The 18,335-nt window shown below is 38.0% G+C and overlaps 2 protein-coding genes across 2 annotated transcripts; both read left to right on the forward strand.

Moving 5' to 3' along the window:
* Positions 1-5,462: 5,462 nt before the first annotated feature.
* cplx4a (complexin 4a) lies at positions 5,463-11,969 on the forward strand. Its single transcript, XM_042508724.2, has 3 exons — positions 5,463-5,792; positions 7,824-7,911; positions 10,815-11,969. Exons 1-3 carry the CDS (start codon positions 5,629-5,631, stop codon positions 11,040-11,042), a joined length of 480 nt encoding a protein of 159 aa, XP_042364658.1. The 5' UTR covers positions 5,463-5,628; the 3' UTR covers positions 11,043-11,969.
* A 2,629-nt stretch (positions 11,970-14,598) lies between these two features.
* rax (retina and anterior neural fold homeobox) lies at positions 14,599-18,310 on the forward strand. Its single transcript, XM_042509924.2, has 3 exons — positions 14,599-15,151; positions 15,486-15,721; positions 16,756-18,310. The coding sequence occupies exons 1-3, from the start codon at positions 14,893-14,895 to the stop codon at positions 17,200-17,202; spliced, it is 942 nt and encodes a 313-aa protein (XP_042365858.2). The 5' UTR covers positions 14,599-14,892; the 3' UTR covers positions 17,203-18,310.
* Positions 18,311-18,335: the final 25 nt, after the last annotated feature.

Consider the following 18,335-nt stretch of genomic DNA (forward strand, 5'->3'; position numbering starts at 1 on the left):
GGTGTTTTTGGCCGTTTTGGCAACTTTCTTTGCTATGGCGTGTCTTTGCAGGCTATTCTAAGTCGTTTTCAGTGGTTTTCAGCTGTTTTTGGGAGGGGTGAAATTTTGAAACTTTTGCCTTACTATAGCCTTGGATTTTTGGTCATTTTTTCCATGTGCCAAATTATGGTGTTTTTGGCCGTTTTGGCAACTTTCTTTGCTATGGCGTGTCTTTGCAGGCTATTCTACGTCGCTTTCAGTGGTTTTCAGCTGTTTTTGGGAGGCGTGAAATTTTGAAACTTTTGCCTTACTATAGCCTTGGATTTTGGTCATTTTTTCCACGTGCCAAATTATGGTGTTTTTGGCCGTTTTGGCAACTTTCTTTGCTATGGCGTGTCTTTGCAGGCTATTCTAAGTCGTTTTCAGTGGTTTTCAGCTGTTTTTGGGAGGCGTGAAATTTTGAAACTTTTGCCTTACTATAGCCTTGGATTTTTGGTCATTTTTCCATGTGTCAAATTATGGTGTTTTTGGCCGTTTGGCAACTTTCTTTGCTATGGCGTGTCTTTGCAGGCTATTCTAAGTCGTTTTCAGTGGTTTTCAGCTGTTTTTGGAGGCGTGAAATTTTGAAACTTTTGCCTTACTATAGCCTTGGATTTTTGTTCATTTTTCCACGTGCCAAATTATGGTGTTTTTGGCCGTTTTGGCAACTTTCTTTGCTATGGCGTGTCTTTGCAGGCTATTCTAAGTCGTTTTCAGTGGTTTTCAGCTGTTTTTGGAGGCGTGAAATTTTGAAACTTTTGCCTTACTATAGCCTTGGATTTTTGGTCATTTTTTCCACGTGCCAAATTATGGTGTTTTTGGCCGTTTTGGCAACTTTCTTTGCTATGGCGTGTGTCTTTGCAGGCTATTCTAAGTCGTTTTCAGTGGTTTTCAGCTGTTTTTGGAGGCGTGAAATTTTGAAACTTTTGCCTTACTATAGCCTTGGATTTTTGGTCATTTTTTCCATGTGTCAAATTATGGTGTTTTTGGCCGTTTTGGCAACTTTCTTTGCTATGGCGTGTCTTTGCAGGCTATTCTAAGTCGTTTTCAGTGGTTTTCAGCTGTTTTTGGGAGGCGTGAAATTTTGAAACTTTTGCCTTACTATAGCCTTGGATTTTTGGTCATTTTTCCACGTGCCAAATTATGGTGTTTTTGGCCGTTTTGGCAACTTTCTTTGCTATGGCGTGTCTTTGCAGGCTATTCTAAGTCGTTTTCAGTGGTTTTCAGCTGTTTTTGGGAGCGTGAAATTTTGAAACTTTTGCCTTACTATAGCCTTGGATTTTGGTCATTTTTTCCACGTGCCAAATTATGGTGTTTTTGGCCGTTTGGCAACTTTCTTTGCTATGGCGTGTCTTTGCAGGCTATTCTAAGTCGTTTTCAGTGGTTTTCAGCTGTTTTTGGGAGGCTAAATTTTGAAACTTTTGCCTTACTATAGCCTTGGATTTTGCTCATTTTTTCCACCTGCCAAATTATGGTGTTTTGGCCGTTTTGGCAACTTTCTTTGCTATGGCGTGTCTTTGCAGGCTATTCTAAGTCGTTTTCAGTGGTTTTCAGCTGTTTTTGGGAGGCCTGAAATTTTGAAACTTTTGCCTTACTATAGCCTTGGATTTTTGGTCATTTTTTCCACGTGTCAAATTATGGTGTTTTTGGCCGTTTTGGCAACTTTCTTTGCTATGGCGTGTCTTTGCAGGCTATTCTAAGTCGTTTTCAGTGGTTTTCAGCTGTTTTTGGGAGGCGTGAAATTTTGAAACTTTTGGCTTACTATAGGCTTGGAGTTTTGGTCATTTTTCCACGTGCCAAATTATGGTGTTTTTGGCCGTTTTGGCAACTTTCTTTGCTATGGCGTGTCTTTGCAGGCTATTCTAAGTCGTTTTCAGTGGTTTTCAGCTGTTTTTGGAGGCGTGAAATTTTGAAACTTTTGCCTTACTATAGCCTTGGATTTTTGGTCATTTTTTCCACGTGCCAAATTATGGTGTTTTTGGCCGTTTTGGCAACTTTCTTTGCTATGGCGTGTCTTTGCAGGCTATTCTAAGTCGTTTTCAGTGGTTTTCAGCTGTTTTGGGAGGCGTGAAATTTTGAAACTTTTGCCTTACTATAGCCTTGGATTTTTGGTCATTTTTTCCACCTGCCAAATTATGGTGTTTTTGGCCGTTTTGGCAACTTTCTTTGCTATGGCGTGTCTTTGCAGGCTATTCTAAGTCGTTTTCAGTGGTTTTCAGCTGTTTTTGGGAGGCCTGAAATTTTGAAACTTTTGCCTTACTATAGCCTTGGATTTTTGGTCATTTTTCCACGTGTCACATTATTGTGTTTTTGGCCGTTTTGGCAACTTTCTTTGCTATGGCGTGTCTTTGCAGGCTATTCTAAGTCGTTTTCAGTGGTTTTCAGCTGTTTTTGGGAGGCGTGAAATTTTGAAACTTTTGCCTTACTATAGCCTTGGAGTTTTGGTCATTTTTTCCGCGTGACAATTTATGGTGTTTTTGGCCGTTTGGCAACTTTCTTTGCTATGGCGTGTCTTTGCAGGCTATTCTAAGTCGTTTTCAGTGGTTTTCAGCTGTTTTTGGGAGGCGTGAAATTTTGAAACTTTTGCCTTACTATAGCCTTGGATTTTTGCTCATTTTTTCCACGTGTCAAATTATGGTGTTTTTGGCCGTTTTTGCAACTTTCTTTGCTATGGCGTGTCTTTGCAGGCTATTCTAAGTCGTTTTCAATGGTTTTCGGCTGTTTTTGGGAGGCGTGAAATTTTGAAACTTTTGCCTTACTATAGCCTTGGATTTTTGGTCATTTTTCCACCTGCCAAATTATGGTGTTTTTGGCCGTTTGGCAACTTTCTTTGCTATGGCGTGTCTTTGCAGGCTATTCTAAGTCGTTTTCAGTGGTTTTCAGCTGTTTTTGGGAGGCGTGAAATTTTGAAACTTTTGCCTTACTATAGCCTTGGATTTTTGGTCATTTTTTCCACGTGCCAAATAATGGTGTTTTTGGCTGTTTTGGCAACTTTCTTTGCTATGGCGTGTCTTTGCAGGCTATTCTAAGTCGTTTTCAGTGGTTTTCAGCTGTTTTTGGGAGGCGTGAAATTTTGAAACTTTTGCCTTACTATAGCCTTGGATTTTTGCTCATTTTTTCCACGTGTCAAATTATGGTGTTTTTGGCCGTTTTGGCAACTTTCTTTGCTATGGCGTGTCTTTGCAGGCTATTCTAAGTCGTTTTCAGTGGTTTTCAGCTGTTTTTGGGAGGGGTGAAATTTTGAAACTTTTGCCTTACTATAGCCTTGGATTTTTGGTCATTTTTTCCACGTGCCAAATTATGGTGTTTTTGGCCGTTTTGGCAACTTTCTTTGCTATGGCGTGTCTTTGCAGGCTATTCTAAGTCGTTTTCAGTGGTTTTCAGCTGTTTTTGGGAGGCGTGAAATTTTGAAACTTTTGCCTTACTATAGCCTTGGATTTTTGCTCATTTTTTCCACGTGCCAAATTATGGTGTTTTTGGCCGTTTTGGCAACTTTCTTTGCTATGGCGTGTCTTTGCAGGCTATTCTAAGTCGTTTTCAGTGGTTTTCAGCTGTTTTTGGAGGCGTGAAATTTTGAAACTTTTGCCTTACTATAGCCTTGGATTTTTGGTCATTTTTTCCACGTGCCAAATTATGGTGTTTTTGGCCGTTTTGGCAACTTTCTTTGCTATGGCGTGTCTTTGCAGGCTATTCTAAGTCGTTTTCAGTGGTTTTCAGCTGTTTTTGGGAGGCGTGAAATTTTGAAACTTTTGCCTTACTATAGCCTTGGATTTTTGGTCATTTTTTCCATGTGCCAAATTATGGTGTTTTTGGCCGTTTTGGCAACTTTCTTTGCTATGGCGTGTCTTTGCAGGCTATTCTAAGTCGTTTTCAGTGGTTTTCAGCTGTTTTTGGGAGGCGTGAAATTTTGAAACTTTTGCCTTACTATAGCCTTGGATTTTTGGTCATTTTTTCCACGTGCCAAATTATGGTGTTTTTGGCCGTTTTGGCAACTTTCTTTGCTATGGCGTGTCTTTGCAGGCTATTCTAAGTCGTTTTCAGTGGTTTTCAGCTGTTTTTGGGAGGCGTGAAATTTTGAAACTTTTGCCTTACTATAGCCTTGGATTTTTGGTCATTTTTTCCACGTGCCAAATTATGGTGTTTTTGGCCGTTTTGGCAACTTTCTTTGCTATGGCGTGTCTTTGCAGGCTATTCTAAGTCGTTTTCAGTGGTTTTCAGCTGTTTTTGGGAGGCGTGAATTTTTGAAACTTTCGATGTCATGGGGTGTCATGGCAGGCTATTCTAAGTTGTTTCCAGTGGTTTTGAGTTGTTTTTGGGACATGTCAAATTTTGACATTTTCGCCTTAGTATATTCTTGGATTTTTGGTCATTATGTCATAAATCTTTTTTTTTAAATTCATAGTATGTCAAAGGAAAAAAATATAGTATAGCATGCCATGAAAATGTCAAAAAAGTTATAGTATAGCATGTCGCAAAATTTTACCAAAGACATTGTACAGTTTGTAGCCAAAAATAACAATGTCATGTGTATTATGTCATTGAAAACATTTATGAAGTCATAGTTATAGTATGTCATGAAAAATGCCATAATGACGCTTGTGAAAATTGAATTGTCATCAGTGCTAGTGCTGTTACCAAAGTTCATAATTTTCACGGATAACTGGTGTTTACTGAATGATGTGAAAGATATTTTGTTTAATGTGTGCACTATTCCTGTGCGGTGCTCAGTCATAGGCTGTCTCCATAAATTGGTAGTCTGTCATTCAAGTTTCAGAGACCCTGATCTAGGTTTTTATGTCAAAATGCTTTAGAATGGTTATCTGTCAACTTTCTACAAATATCATCACAAAGGGCTTGCATTGAAAATAGCGTGTTAAATAGGTAATTACTACAATACAATAGGTAATTGCAAACTAAAGTTAGCAGATATCAAAATAGTGATAGGGTGAAATGACACAAGAGCCGTCTCCTTCCCATCTCTCATCTTCCTGTCAATCATGCTCTCACTGAACAATAGCACGGCATGAACGGTGGCCCCAGTGGGGGATAAACAAGACTGTAATCCCGCTCCTCTCTCTCTCTCCCCTGCTTGGTCTCAGCAGTATAAGCTGCACACGGGCCAGTCAGTACTTTACTAATATGATTAAGCACTAGTGGGCGGAAGCAGCATATGTGTGGTCCCAAACTGAGACACCCATCTCCAAAAGCATTTTATAATGAGTGCTGCACCTAATTCTTCCAAAGAATGCACAAAGTGTCAAAATTAATAGAGAGAAATGTCTACAACGGTCTGCATGATTTAAAAATAGAGGGAAAACAGGCCATCTGCCTCTTAGCATAGTGGAGCAGGGAGGATTAAATCCAGATTATGGCCGTTGTGTGTGTGTGTGTGTGTAAGTGTGTGTGTCAGTGTGTGTGTTTGTGTCTGTTGCTTGTCGTCAGTGTGTCCTTGGCTGCATAGACAAGCAGCAGGTTAGCTAGAGAGCTACCACTGGATTTGACAGCTATAGGAAACCGAAGCGGAGGGCGCCATAAGGGGAGCACCATCACTTTCACCTCCAGAAAAAAAATATTCTCACCCTCGCAGAGTGAACAGTCAAACAACTCAAGATGGCTTTCTTGATCAAGAGCATGATTGGGAACCCCCTGTCAGGAATGGGTCTTGGTGGTGGAGGTGACAAAGAAGAGGAGGCCACCCCCTCAGATCCAGCCAAGGCAGCAGGGATGACACGCGAAGAGTATGAAGAGTACCAAAAACAGTTGGTGGAGGAGAAGTAAGTAGTAACATGAACACTACTCCATTTTGAATTGATGCCACTGGCCCGTCACTAACCGTGCGGCTGCAGAATGTACAATCTGACCTTGACAAGCTGTTTTCTACTTCCCTCCACTCTTTTCCCCTCTTTTGCACTACCATATATTTTTACCCTAACCATATCTACATGCAAACACCCAAGTATTTATTATCTTCATGATCTTACAATGAGCAGGCTGTGTTTTTGAAAGATGCATCTGTTGCTGAAGGTCACAGCAGAGGTACCACCATACTGTATCTTTTCTACACAATACCCCTCTGAGGCAAATGCTCCTTGATCAATAATCTCCTATAATCTGTTATCTGTTTCTGCACCATGAACAGCTCGGGTAACAAAAAATTGTTCGTTTTGAAAACAACTAAGTAAGCAAAAGTAAACTTGCATTGTTATTCACAGCTCAAAAACATGGACTTAAAAGGAGCAAATGTTGAAATATTTAAAATGATTAAGGATATTCTGTGATCCTGAAAAATTGTATTTATGTAACTATTTTATCTGGATCTCAATTTGAGGTACATGTTGCAACAGAGGCCACATCAAAGGACAGTTAATTTTCTACAATATCGACGCAGCTTGATTTTTGAAAAGCCTTTTATTGTCACTGTTATTTTATTTTCTATGGATAATGCTCTGAATTTAATTTGCTTTTCTTTTAAAATCTCTATCTCTAGTAATATGAGCAGCAGTTAGCTTGGTGCATTGTGGTCCAATTCCTTTCACTAAAACGTTTAAAGTAATAAAATGAACTTGTAGCAACAACCTGATACAATCCATCCTGATTTCTATTTTGAAAATATTGTGTGAATAACTTTTTTTTTTAATTTTGACTTTTGAATGTTCATGATACATAGTAGATTTTTGCAGCATCAAGTCTGTATTACATAACAAGATTAATCCTGCCTCTCTACTCTGCCTCTCTATATTTGGGAAATTATTTGTTTTAAAAGTAGACATAAAATTGCAATATTATTCCCTTTTTTTTGTAATTTTATATAAATATGCCAAATTCTTATCTACACTAATGTTTGATGGAAATTAAACAGAACATGAAAGACGTCTCGTTCTGCTAAAAAAAAATACAAACATCTACGTATATGACGTGTCTGGGCAGATCAAGCATTTTAATAATGTATATATTTGAGACATATAGAGGGGAATGCATGTAGCAAAGGGCCAAGGCTCAGAATCAACCCCTGGCTGCTGCTAAAGACTCAGCCCATAGTACATGGGGTTTGCACCCTCCCAGGTAAGTTACAAGGACGCCCTTCAAATGTGTAGTTTGTTAAAAAACTTCAGTCCACTGTGTTGTTGTTTTCACTAAAGTTCAAGTTGTGGCGTCTTGGCTTGATTTCAAATCTGCTTGACTCAGTCTGGCCTAATAATCCCATCTTTAATTGGCTGAGGGGAAAGTACGTGAGTCACGCCTCATGTACGCAAGGTCTCAATACTGACTCAGATAAATGGGCTTTGATAACTTGACTCAAAATTTTAAAATTAGAATCACTGATGAAAATAATCAAATTATTTTATTTTTTTAATGGCCTAAAATGTTGCTAACACTTGTGTCACAATGAAATTTCACTTAATTATTTGAGAAGAGTTTTGATACATCTACTCTTCCATGAATCAAAAGGAAGTAAACTTGGAGTAACTGACAATAAAGTTACAACATTACTAAGGCAAATATATTTAGGGGTATGCATTGCAGGTTCCTGATTTAAGTAATACTATATATTTGTAAAAACTTTGCATAAACCTGTTGCCAAACAGATGTGAAAAGGTAAAAACATGTCAAATATTTTTTTATCAAGTAGTGTAAAAACATATTTGCACATTTAAGTTCATAACAGATTTTTGGATGTTTACACCAGGATTGAGTGTAAAGAGATTAAAATATATTTTTGGTCTTAACTGCCAAACTGGCCAAACTGTGATATTGTTGCGGCCAAATGTCACTGTGCTAATAATATTTATATATTTCTATTTCAGGATGGAGAGAGATGCAGATTTCTTACACAAGAAGGCAGAGAGAGCAACACTCAGGGTGTGCCTCAGAGAAAAATACAGGCTGCCAAAGGTAAAGTGTTTTTATCCTGATAGTGTAACTCCAATTTCATATATAACATTTATAGTATACAATAATAAACTCTACTCAGTTGAACCACAAGGGCAACATTTTTATGAAGGCTTTATAACACACTATAATGACATTTTTAGTGTTTGATGTACAGTATTTATCAGCAGTTATAACTTCTCCTATGAAAACATTTACTTTATATTATCATTCATTATTTATGTATACAGCAGCCTTCGCTAATGGATGCCCGCAGGATGAGTTATAATTGATGAGCAAGACATAAACATTAATATCTGCTTAGAACTACATTGAAGCATGTCACAAACAATTTATGAGATGTTAAATGCTAAATATGGGGTGTTAAAGTAACATGTTACCAGTCGCTTCGACTCGACAGGTAACGATAATTTTACGTATCAATTTATGTAGATTTTCATCTGATTCAAATGTATATTCCTTTTCTCGGTCCTTTAACATGGGCTGTTTATCAGCAATGTTAAAGCTTTAGGCACGTTAGATTTTAGACTTTTTCAGATTGTTTAAATGTCATTAAATTTATGTGCAATTTTACAAAAAAAAAATTACCCACATTTTAAATAAATAAATAGGTAAAACACACAAAAAAAGAAATAGATCTTACCAATTATTTTGAGATTTTACCATGCAGTGTCACAGGGGGAAATTATTAAAATCCTACTTCCCATGTCTTAGTATTTGAAATGGTTTTAAGGGCAGTTTAATACAATTTAAGGCCTTATTCTTAGATTAATGAATTCACTGCCTTTTAAGACTTTTTAAGGATCTGCGGGAATCCTGTAAATGGCTTTGCCCTCTAATGTTTGGCAGAAAAAAGTGGGATTTAATGAGTGAGCTGTGTCCTGCCTGCACAGGTAGAGCAACAAAAAGCTGCTTCATGGTCGAGGTTATCTTTATCTGTCAGCAGCACATGGCAGCTGCGGCTTGGAAAACAGGAGGTAGAAGCCATGCCAGTAGATTAGCGCGCAAGACCAGTGTCCTGGAAGACGTTAGCCTATGTGTCCCAATTGCACTTAAAGCTAAATGCCACTGAGCAGGTGTCCCAGGCTCATTAGGGAGCAGCGGCCAGAGTGCACTGGCTCTAAGAGAGAACAACATCTACTTCACTGGATGTAAACATAGCAACTGATTTTAAAGAACTAAGAAGAACAAATAAGCTGTAATGGAGGGCGCAAATAAGGTATGTTGGGATTTTATTTTAGTCCTTTACAGATAAATACTGGTAGAGTGTTTTTTAATCCTAGAGGTAAAAGGTTCCTTGCAATTAACTTTCTTTTAGTGACAAAAGAGCAAAAGTCTCTTGCTCATACAGCTTTTCTAATAACATGATTTTTATTCATCTGAATGTGGTGATGACCTTGGCTGCTGGAGGCGTCTCTTATAGTCTAACACAACAGACACTCTATTGTTCTGTTTCCTGGTTTAAACAATGGAGGCATTTCTTTTCACTGTTGGTCTTTTAAATTGAAACCATACATATATGAGGAGGACAATGGCAGGAGGCTATACATATAAATCTAATTAGTTTCTGTCAATGATGTTTACATTGCATACCGGCTTGAAAAAAAGCAAACGACAAAGTGCCTTTATTACAACTAAGTATGCATTTTAATTAATTTCTAACAACAAGAAGGCACCTAAAGGCATCCTGTTCTGTTGATTGTGTTCTTTAAAAGGGTAGGAAGTTAAGAGCACAAACATGCTATCAAGTGTGGGTTTGAAAAAAAAATACATATATATGTTTTTTATGGTACAAGTATACAGTATGTTTAGAAACAGGAAGTTGGTGCTGTTAATCTAATGGAATTAGGGTCTCGTGCAACGCTATAGAAGATATCTTTAGACTATCGTTGGGATTCAGAGTGGAAAGGCTAAGGCAGGTCTGAGATAATCCCACAGATTGAAGTTTAAAGTAGTCCCAGTATGCCGCCTATTGCATGACTATTCCAGATATTAAGTGATTAGATTGGAAAGGATTTAATTTAAGCATTTCTATGATGCAAAAGGCACAGGAAGTAAAATCAACAGAGACTCAAGTTAGCTTCATGAGAACGTAAAAACACAGAAAGCCGAATATCCTCGAGTGCAGCTGCTTGAATGTGGATTAAGACAGATTCTAGAGTTCATCTATTTTTAGTTTGCCTGATTGCTTGCTTATAATTTGAATTTAAACACAGACTAATGTATTGTATTTTAAGGTTGTTATGTGTTATATTAGAACTATGCAATAAAATCAAAGGACAGTGATATAATTAGTCATAAAGCTGTCAACAAATACATTTGAATTAGTGGTTTGTCCTCTGTTAAATTGTGGTCGATACATACGTACATATCTGTATTTATCAGATCTGTGTGTAAAAGGTTGAGGATATACTGTTAGTTTTGGAAATCGGGCAGGAAGACAGCATGTTAATCTGGTAAAAAGCCTTTAAGTCAGCGTTTAGGTTGTTTACTTCTGCGTAATTTCAGTTCAGTGAATATATAATCTTTGTTATTGTCACAGAAAATAAAAAAATGGCCTTCTTCATGTTTGTTTTTTAGAATGTTAATATATTATACACTAAAGGGTCATTATGGAGAACTGTTTTATCTAATGTATTGAATAAATGTTAATCTGAGAAACTAACTAGTTACCTACTATGTTTTACAACCGTCTACAAAAAGCCTGTTTCATTTTAAGATTTTGAAATGAACAAATTTATTTGGATGATCCAGAGACTTCACACCAAATAAGTGCCATTGTGGTACTTTACAGGACAGAACAGAGACTTCCTTCATCTTAATATCAAAGTACACCCTGGCTGTAATACGTGTGTCTGTGTCTCTGTGTTCTGACCTTATTTTCTCTCTGATGTTGTCGTCTGCAGAGCGAGCAGGATGAGAACATGATCGAGATGGCCGGGGACGACGTGGACGTGCCCGAGGAGCTGCTTAAGATGGTGGATGAGGACGCCACGGAGGAGGAAGGCAAGGACTCCATCATGGGCCAGTTTCAAAACTTGCAGAACATGGACATGGACCAGCTGAAGGAGAAGGCCTCGGCCACCGTCACCGAGCTGAAGAGCAAAGCGGAGGAGAAGTGCTCCGTCATGTAAACGACCAGAGGGGGTCGACTGTGTGTGAGTGATGATGAAGAAGAAGAAGAGGAGGAGAAGACCACAAGAAAATGAATTTCAACCCTTTATAAGAATCTACGGACTGAGCCGTGTTAACAAGTCTGCGATTCAGTTACAACTGCCTACAAAGAATTTACTTTTATTAAAAGCATTAAAAGGTCAACTGATACTGCTACCAAACTGCATCTACTGAATACACCGTAAAATTTTCCCTAGTAGTAATTTATGACTTATCATTGCAACTGAAAACGCTTAAAATAACAACCAGAGTGCCCCATCTCTCCCTCATGGCCGTCTTTTTTTTTTTTTTTAAGTTTTTTTTAGATAAATTTTGTAGAGAAGTGATTTTCCCAGCCGAGTACTCTTTTTGACAACAGTCACAGGCCACAATACATTTCAAAATTATGATTTGTCACAAATGTTCTCTTTTTTTCTGTTTGTTGTAAATTGAGACAGTTATGTCTAACAGTGTGATTTTCAGTCAAATAAATAATATACCAAGACGCACTTACAAAAAAAAATTGTATTTAAGTTAAAAATTCAATCCTGCATGAGTGTTTCAACTTTCCTTCTGGTTTGTTGGTTATTCTAGATTTTTTTATGTGTTGTTTGAATTAATTATGACATTTAGATTATTTTTTTCTTTCAGTGTTATTACAAAGCAAACAATCTTCATAAGTCTTGACATGTTGAATTTCTCCATATACAAGTAATTGTAACAAAAAAATGTTGAGCTTGAAACATTTGCAGACATTTGCAGATTTGCACAAATGCAAACTTAAAAAAAAAAACATGATTTATTCCATGCATAAGAACGAAAACAATGTACATAAATACAGATGAAATACACGGAGGTACTTGTAAATGTGTTGTTCAAATAAAGATGTATATTGAATAAATGAAAAATGTCCGTTTGTGTTGTGGGGCTGGGTGCTGGAAAACATGCATATCAACAGTTATATGCAGCTTTTCCACGAATACAAACGAATCTTCATGTTTTCACTAAGCTTCATGTGTAAGTTAATTATTATGTATTTAAACTATCAAGGATCCTTGTAGTGCTTATTAACTTTAATGTTACTGTTTGAAGCTTTATGGTTGGGTTTCTCATTTCAAAAGGTCAGCCACACAGAAATTCTGTTGGACAAACATTAAACGTTAAACGTAATCCCATCAACCCAAATCAAAGCTAATGCAGTGAATAAAGAAAAACGTCTTAATTTAATTGGTCATTATCCAAACACTTGTTAGGGATGATTAGGCAGGACGGGGGGGAGGAAGGGATCCTCAACATTTAGAGTTTCACATGAACCCAAGTTTAAACGGCTGTGGATTTGTCAAGTCTGGAGATTACCATCTAATAGGATCAGCAGAGCCAAGGTTGTCAGCCTGTGGCCCGGCACAGGCGCGCGCTCTCTCTCTCAGTGTGAATAGCTCTGCACAAACTGGAGTTTTGCAACACCATACATCTCATTCTTTTTTGTGTAACCAGCCATAGGACAACTTATAAAAACTTGTTATATTTCTCCTCAACTAACAAAAAAGATACAGTCTAATCTACTCAACCAAACCCCTGCATTCACTAGAATTTCATAATGTCCTAGCACCAAGCTATAACTGTAGGTAGACATTTGGGGAAAATAACTTATTTGCTTTCTTGCCAAGAGTTAGATGTCAGTAAATATAAAGGTACAATCTAAGTAGCTCTCTCCAGGACTGAAAAATGAGGACAAGACAAAAGTGTAGTTCCCTGAATGGCCACTTGAGGCTCACTGCAACAGTAAGTCATTGACCATAGACCCCCATGTTAAAAAGCCCAACTTTACAGGAGAAATTAAAAAAAAAAAAAAAAAAGTTTTGGTTTCTATATTTAGTTCCTTCATGACACCTGCATGGAGGTGAATATATTATAATATATATAATATAATGTTCATAATTCACCCATGTAATTGTTATTAAGGCTTAAAGTTATGCGTATTTAAGGTTGTAGCTGCTTAGGGCGACAGGCTGTCTGTGAGGTGTTGCCATAGTCTCTGAGTTAGATCCACCCCTCACTCATCTGACGCTCCACCCTCTAGTCCAGATATGGTCACTAATAGCTCAAAAAAGATGGTGACAGTCCAACTTCTCAAAAAATGAGGCTTTAACAGCAGTCCACAAACCAATGTGTGACAACAAGGTGTCAGCAAATTATCACTTTTACACTTGTGTGAGCATTAAACTAAAAAGATATGATGTGTTAGTTAATGAGCTTGAGAGGTGCTGGTACAGCCCAGCTGCCAGAAGAAAATTGTTAGCTTCATGTGTTTCTGCAAACAATACATTTGTACATTTCATATCATATCAACCTTTCTGAAGTGACTTCCTTCTGATGTGTAAGAGCAGGCTTTGTCTTCAGAAAGAGTAGGTGATGGTTGATTAGGCTGTCAAACTGACAACCACCGTTTGATACCAACAAACAACACAGATTTGGAAAAAAAAATGTTTGGACTGAAGGACAATAACTCTTAAATTAAGTTTGAGTTGAGATCATTTTACTGTACATACTTTCAAATAAGTTTAGGAAACCTGCAAGACATTTTCTGTCTCTATGGTGTCTTCATTATTATAAGTAGTGAGAACACTGGAGGTAATTATACTGACACAGACGCTTCATTCAGCCTCTGTTTGTGCGCCACTTTCAAGGCTATTTGGGAGCACTGAACTCATGATGTTCAGCTTTTTCCACATATTAATCATAAATGAATGAATCAATTCAAAAACTCAAACTTTTCTGACATAATGCAGCTTAAAAAAACATATTTTTCTGTATAAATAAACTTTTGCATGTGTGAGTGACAACTTTTTGCTGGTAGTTAAAACAGTTAGCATCTCTCCCCCTATGACCCTCCGTCCCCTGTCAGGCAAACAAAGGATAAGGTCACCCTCTGTAATTAGGAAAAGCTAAATAGTTTTAGGGGTTTTAACTCTTTTGAGTAAAATAAAGTAATCCCCTTAAGCAGGATTACCACACTGCTGTCAATCTTTGTTTGCTCTTAAGTGGTTATAGCCCCAAATTGTTATTGTTGGGCTTATTTTTAACTAATTTGACTCAACACCTGTAAGAAACTGGTTAAAGAAACTCCCCATAGTTACGTTTAGGAATCATTAATTGGTTGAATTTTAATGAGTTTATAAATGTTTATCCAAAATGTGTCAGGAGATGTATTGCTTTTCCTATAGCTCCGTAAAACAAAGAATTCTTCAACGAAAAGAAATTCGGTTTGGCAACAATATCTTGACGCTTTGATTAAATATTAAGCTGTCATCTTGCAATCCGTGTCCTGACTAGAAATCTTGTAATTATGATTTTGTTGTACCTTAATCTCTGGGCCTAATCTTCCTCTTTTTTCACAGACTGACATGAACATGACATCTGGAGGAGTGGAAAGATGGTTTTAAGATTTATGTAAGTAGGTTTAGAGCCAGCACTGACTGACTGATGCACTTGAGATGGGGAGGAGCTACAGGGAGGGTGTGTGCGCGCTGGTGGCTGCATTTGGCGCAGTTACCCCCAAATCCAGGGCCAAATCCAACAGGACGTCCCCTCTGTGACGTGCTGCGGGGGTGCAATGAGTAGGGGGTCTTACAGCGGGCGCTACTTTAAAAGCTCACCCTGAAGATGCTCCAGATCCACCGAGCGAGACGGGCTGAACTGGTGTGGGTCTTGAGCGCAACTTTTCTACTCTGGTTTTAAAATTTACAACTTTGTCAAACGCAAAGTGCAGAAGATATTTTTTTAAAGAAAAAAAGCTGCATAATTGTACCTTCTTTTGGACTTCACCGACCAATGTGGCTTCTTGGATCAACTTCCCAAGTGATGATGATGATGGATGAGCGCCTGTCTCCCTCCGCACGCTCCGTCCAGAGCCCAGGGGACAACCAGTCCACGGTCCACAGCATAGAGGCGATACTAGGATTTAAAGAGGACACCATCTTTCACAAATCGGCCTGCTACAGCATGACAGAGAAAGTCCTGGTCAAAGATGCAGAGCGGAATGTAATTGTGACACCACTAAAGAAAAGTCATTCGTCAGAAAGTTTTGACAGTAAGTAGATCTCTCTAAATCTCACTATCGTTTCCTCCAATGTAAGCACAAAAATATAATGACAGCATGGCATAGTATCTCTGATATTAAGTCTTTTAAGTTACTGACGTTGTTAAAATATTAGATAAAATACTTCAAGGAAATTATCCATTTTGCGCATTTTCTTAGTGCGCAAACAGTCTTATCTTTCAGCAGATTATAAAAAAGAAAAAAAATAGCCTAATAAATAAACACACAAACAGTTTCTTTTACTTTAAACTAGCAAACTTAGATCTTAGGAAGCCTCTTCAAACTTGGCTAAAACTTGATCTTGGTCCCTCTCCTCTCCCCGCAGGTGTGTGCTGTGCCAGCGGCGCCGGTGAAGTCTCGGTGTGCCCGGACTCACCGGAGAGAGACAGCAAACTCTCCGATGATGAAAACCCCAAAAAGAAACACCGTCGAAACCGGACAACATTTACCACCTTCCAGCTTCACGAGCTGGAGAGAGCTTTCGAGAAGTCCCATTACCCGGACGTGTACAGCAGGGAAGAGCTCGCGCTAAAGGTCAACCTGCCGGAGGTCCGCGTGCAGGTAAAACACTGCCATCGCCCTGTTTCCTCAAAATGTATTTATATATTCGGCCTGGAGGCCTGCAGGCAGTAATGAGGGCTGAATAACTAATTGTGGCTACAAATTTGAGGCCATACGCGCATTATTACTGTACAGCGTCTGAAACACATGCGTAATTGTTTTTATAGTTGGCTAGTTTTTCTTTAAACTATTTACTATATGTTATTTTTTATTTTATATTTCAATTCTTGAGTGTTGCAGTACTTTCCCTATTTTTATTCCTCGTCATATTTTTAGTGTAATGTATGCACCAAAATACCAACGCAATGTCCTTGTAACTGAAGACCTTCATGGCAATAAATCCTTTTCTGATTCTGATTATTTCCCAACACAAACCTTAAGAAAAACATAATATATAATAATAATGACATAATATGTAACATTTTTAATAAATACAACAACAACGAAAAAAAAATCTCAACAAAATTAATAAAATGAAACGTATATTTTGGGTATATCTACCATTAAAACATCACATTTAAGAGATTAATTAGAAATTTAGAGGAAAAATGTCAGATTTGCTTAATAATTTCATTTGTAGAGTTATTTAACTTGCCATGTAATCATAAATATAAAACTAACTGCATGGTTTACTTTTTAAGGAACTGCAAAGGCTATTTTATTTCTTTTGGAGTAATACAGAGGAAGAGAGATGACATTTATTTTCAAATTTCTGAACTTCAGTTATGGCTTTTTTTTTTAAGTTTCTAACATCCAGTGCTTTGTGTGATAGCTGACATCATCACTGATATATTTTATATTGTCATCCTCCACATTTTTAAACATTTGAATACTTTCACAAAATATGATCTTTTACAAAATTGCTCCAGAGTTTTAAAGTATCTTATGGTTTTTTTTAGTTTTAAACATGTTGTTTTCCATCTCTTTTCTCCTATCTACTGTGTGTATATCCGTTTAGTTCCCTTTGCAGAGATAAATAAAGTTGTATTGAGTTTAAGTGAATTTAAAATTTAAATCCTCCTTCTTCTTTTCAGGTGTGGTTTCAAAACCGACGTGCCAAATGGCGTCGGCAGGAGAAGCTGGAGGTGAGCTCCATCAAGCTCCAGGACACCTCCTCCTCCTTACTCTCCTTCAGCCGCTCTCCCACCAGCTCCCTGGGCTCCAGCCTCCAGCTGGACCCCTGGCTCTCCACCCCGATCACCACCTCCACCTCCCTGCAGTCTCTCCCGGGCTTCATTACGGGCTCGCAGGGCCTCCCGGGCACTTACACCCCTTCTCCTCCCCCTTCAATGCCCTCTTCCCTGCCGGCCTCCTTCCTAAACTCCCCGGCCCTAGGACACAGTGCTCACCTGCCCCACATGGTCTCCATGTGCCCCCCGCCCCCGGCCTACCACTGCTCAGCTGATCCAAGGAACTCCAGTATTGCCTCACTGAGGATGAAGGCCAAGGAACACATTCAGTCTATAGGGAAGACGTGGTGATGTTGAGAGGAGGTTAAAGATGGACAATATGCTGCATCTTTTGAGACACTGACTTCATCCTCATGCTGGCAGGATTGTTAATTTGGAAGTTTTAAAAAGTGAATCGACAGTTGACATCCAGGATTAGAGACATCCTCCTCACTTATAAGGGTAACGCTTCTTATCACTCTACATATCCTCCTGTGGGCACTCATTAGACAACATAGTAAAACACAGTTGTAATAATATAAAATATGTCTTAATTGGAGAATTGTTGACAAATACTGTACATTAATAAACTGTTGAAAATATCCTTATGGCTGCTTACAACTCCAATTTAATGTTAAAAAGTATTTGTATGCATACTGCTTATAAACACCAAATAGAGGGACTTAAAGTGACACCCTTATAAGCAACTACCTAAAAATCTGTGACACTAACTCAACTTCCAGTAAAATCAGAAACTAATCAACACTGATTATCTGTTTCTTCTTCTCCTCTATCTTCTCTGCAAGCCATGTTTACTGTAAAGTTTACACTCATTCAGTCCCACCTCATCCGTATCCATTGTTATGTTGCCAATATAACAAGTCCATTAGTACCCATCAGTATTTATTCTACTTTTGTAAATGGAGCACTCCTCATTTTCAATCATCCTTCCCTTGCTGCTTTTTGATCTTCACCATGAAAGATTTAACAAATGTGAATATTTTCTCTACACAATAAACTTTATATGTAAAAATTTGTAAACAAAATCGTGGCTAACTGTGTCTTGCCAGACAGTTTGTTACATTTGAGATGCTGAGATTTGTCAGAAATGTCTGCCTGGATAAAACGTCCTGTGGGTACAACATAAGGGACTGCGATGCAAAATAGCAGAATAGCATGACAAGTAGTTGATCTGCCAACATCACATTTATGTCAAAATATTTAAAGTATCATTAATCATAGAGTGGAAGTACATGGCAGCTCAAGCTCGCACTAATTTGGAAAATATTGGGTACAGCACCCCGTAGTGGTGGACTCAACTATGACTATCAGGTTGGGAAAAATAAACAATAAAACATGACACTAAATGCTAACTGTTAAAGGAATATGGTTGACGTGTTTCATCTGTTATCTCATACTCACGCTAATTTTTAAAACACTGACTA

The sequence above is a fragment of the Plectropomus leopardus genome, chromosome 20 (genome assembly GCF_026936395.1).
Source record: "Plectropomus leopardus strain MGB_pleo_1.0 chromosome 20, ASM2693639v1, whole genome shotgun sequence".
Classification (NCBI taxonomy): Eukaryota; Metazoa; Chordata; class Actinopteri; order Perciformes; family Serranidae; genus Plectropomus; species Plectropomus leopardus.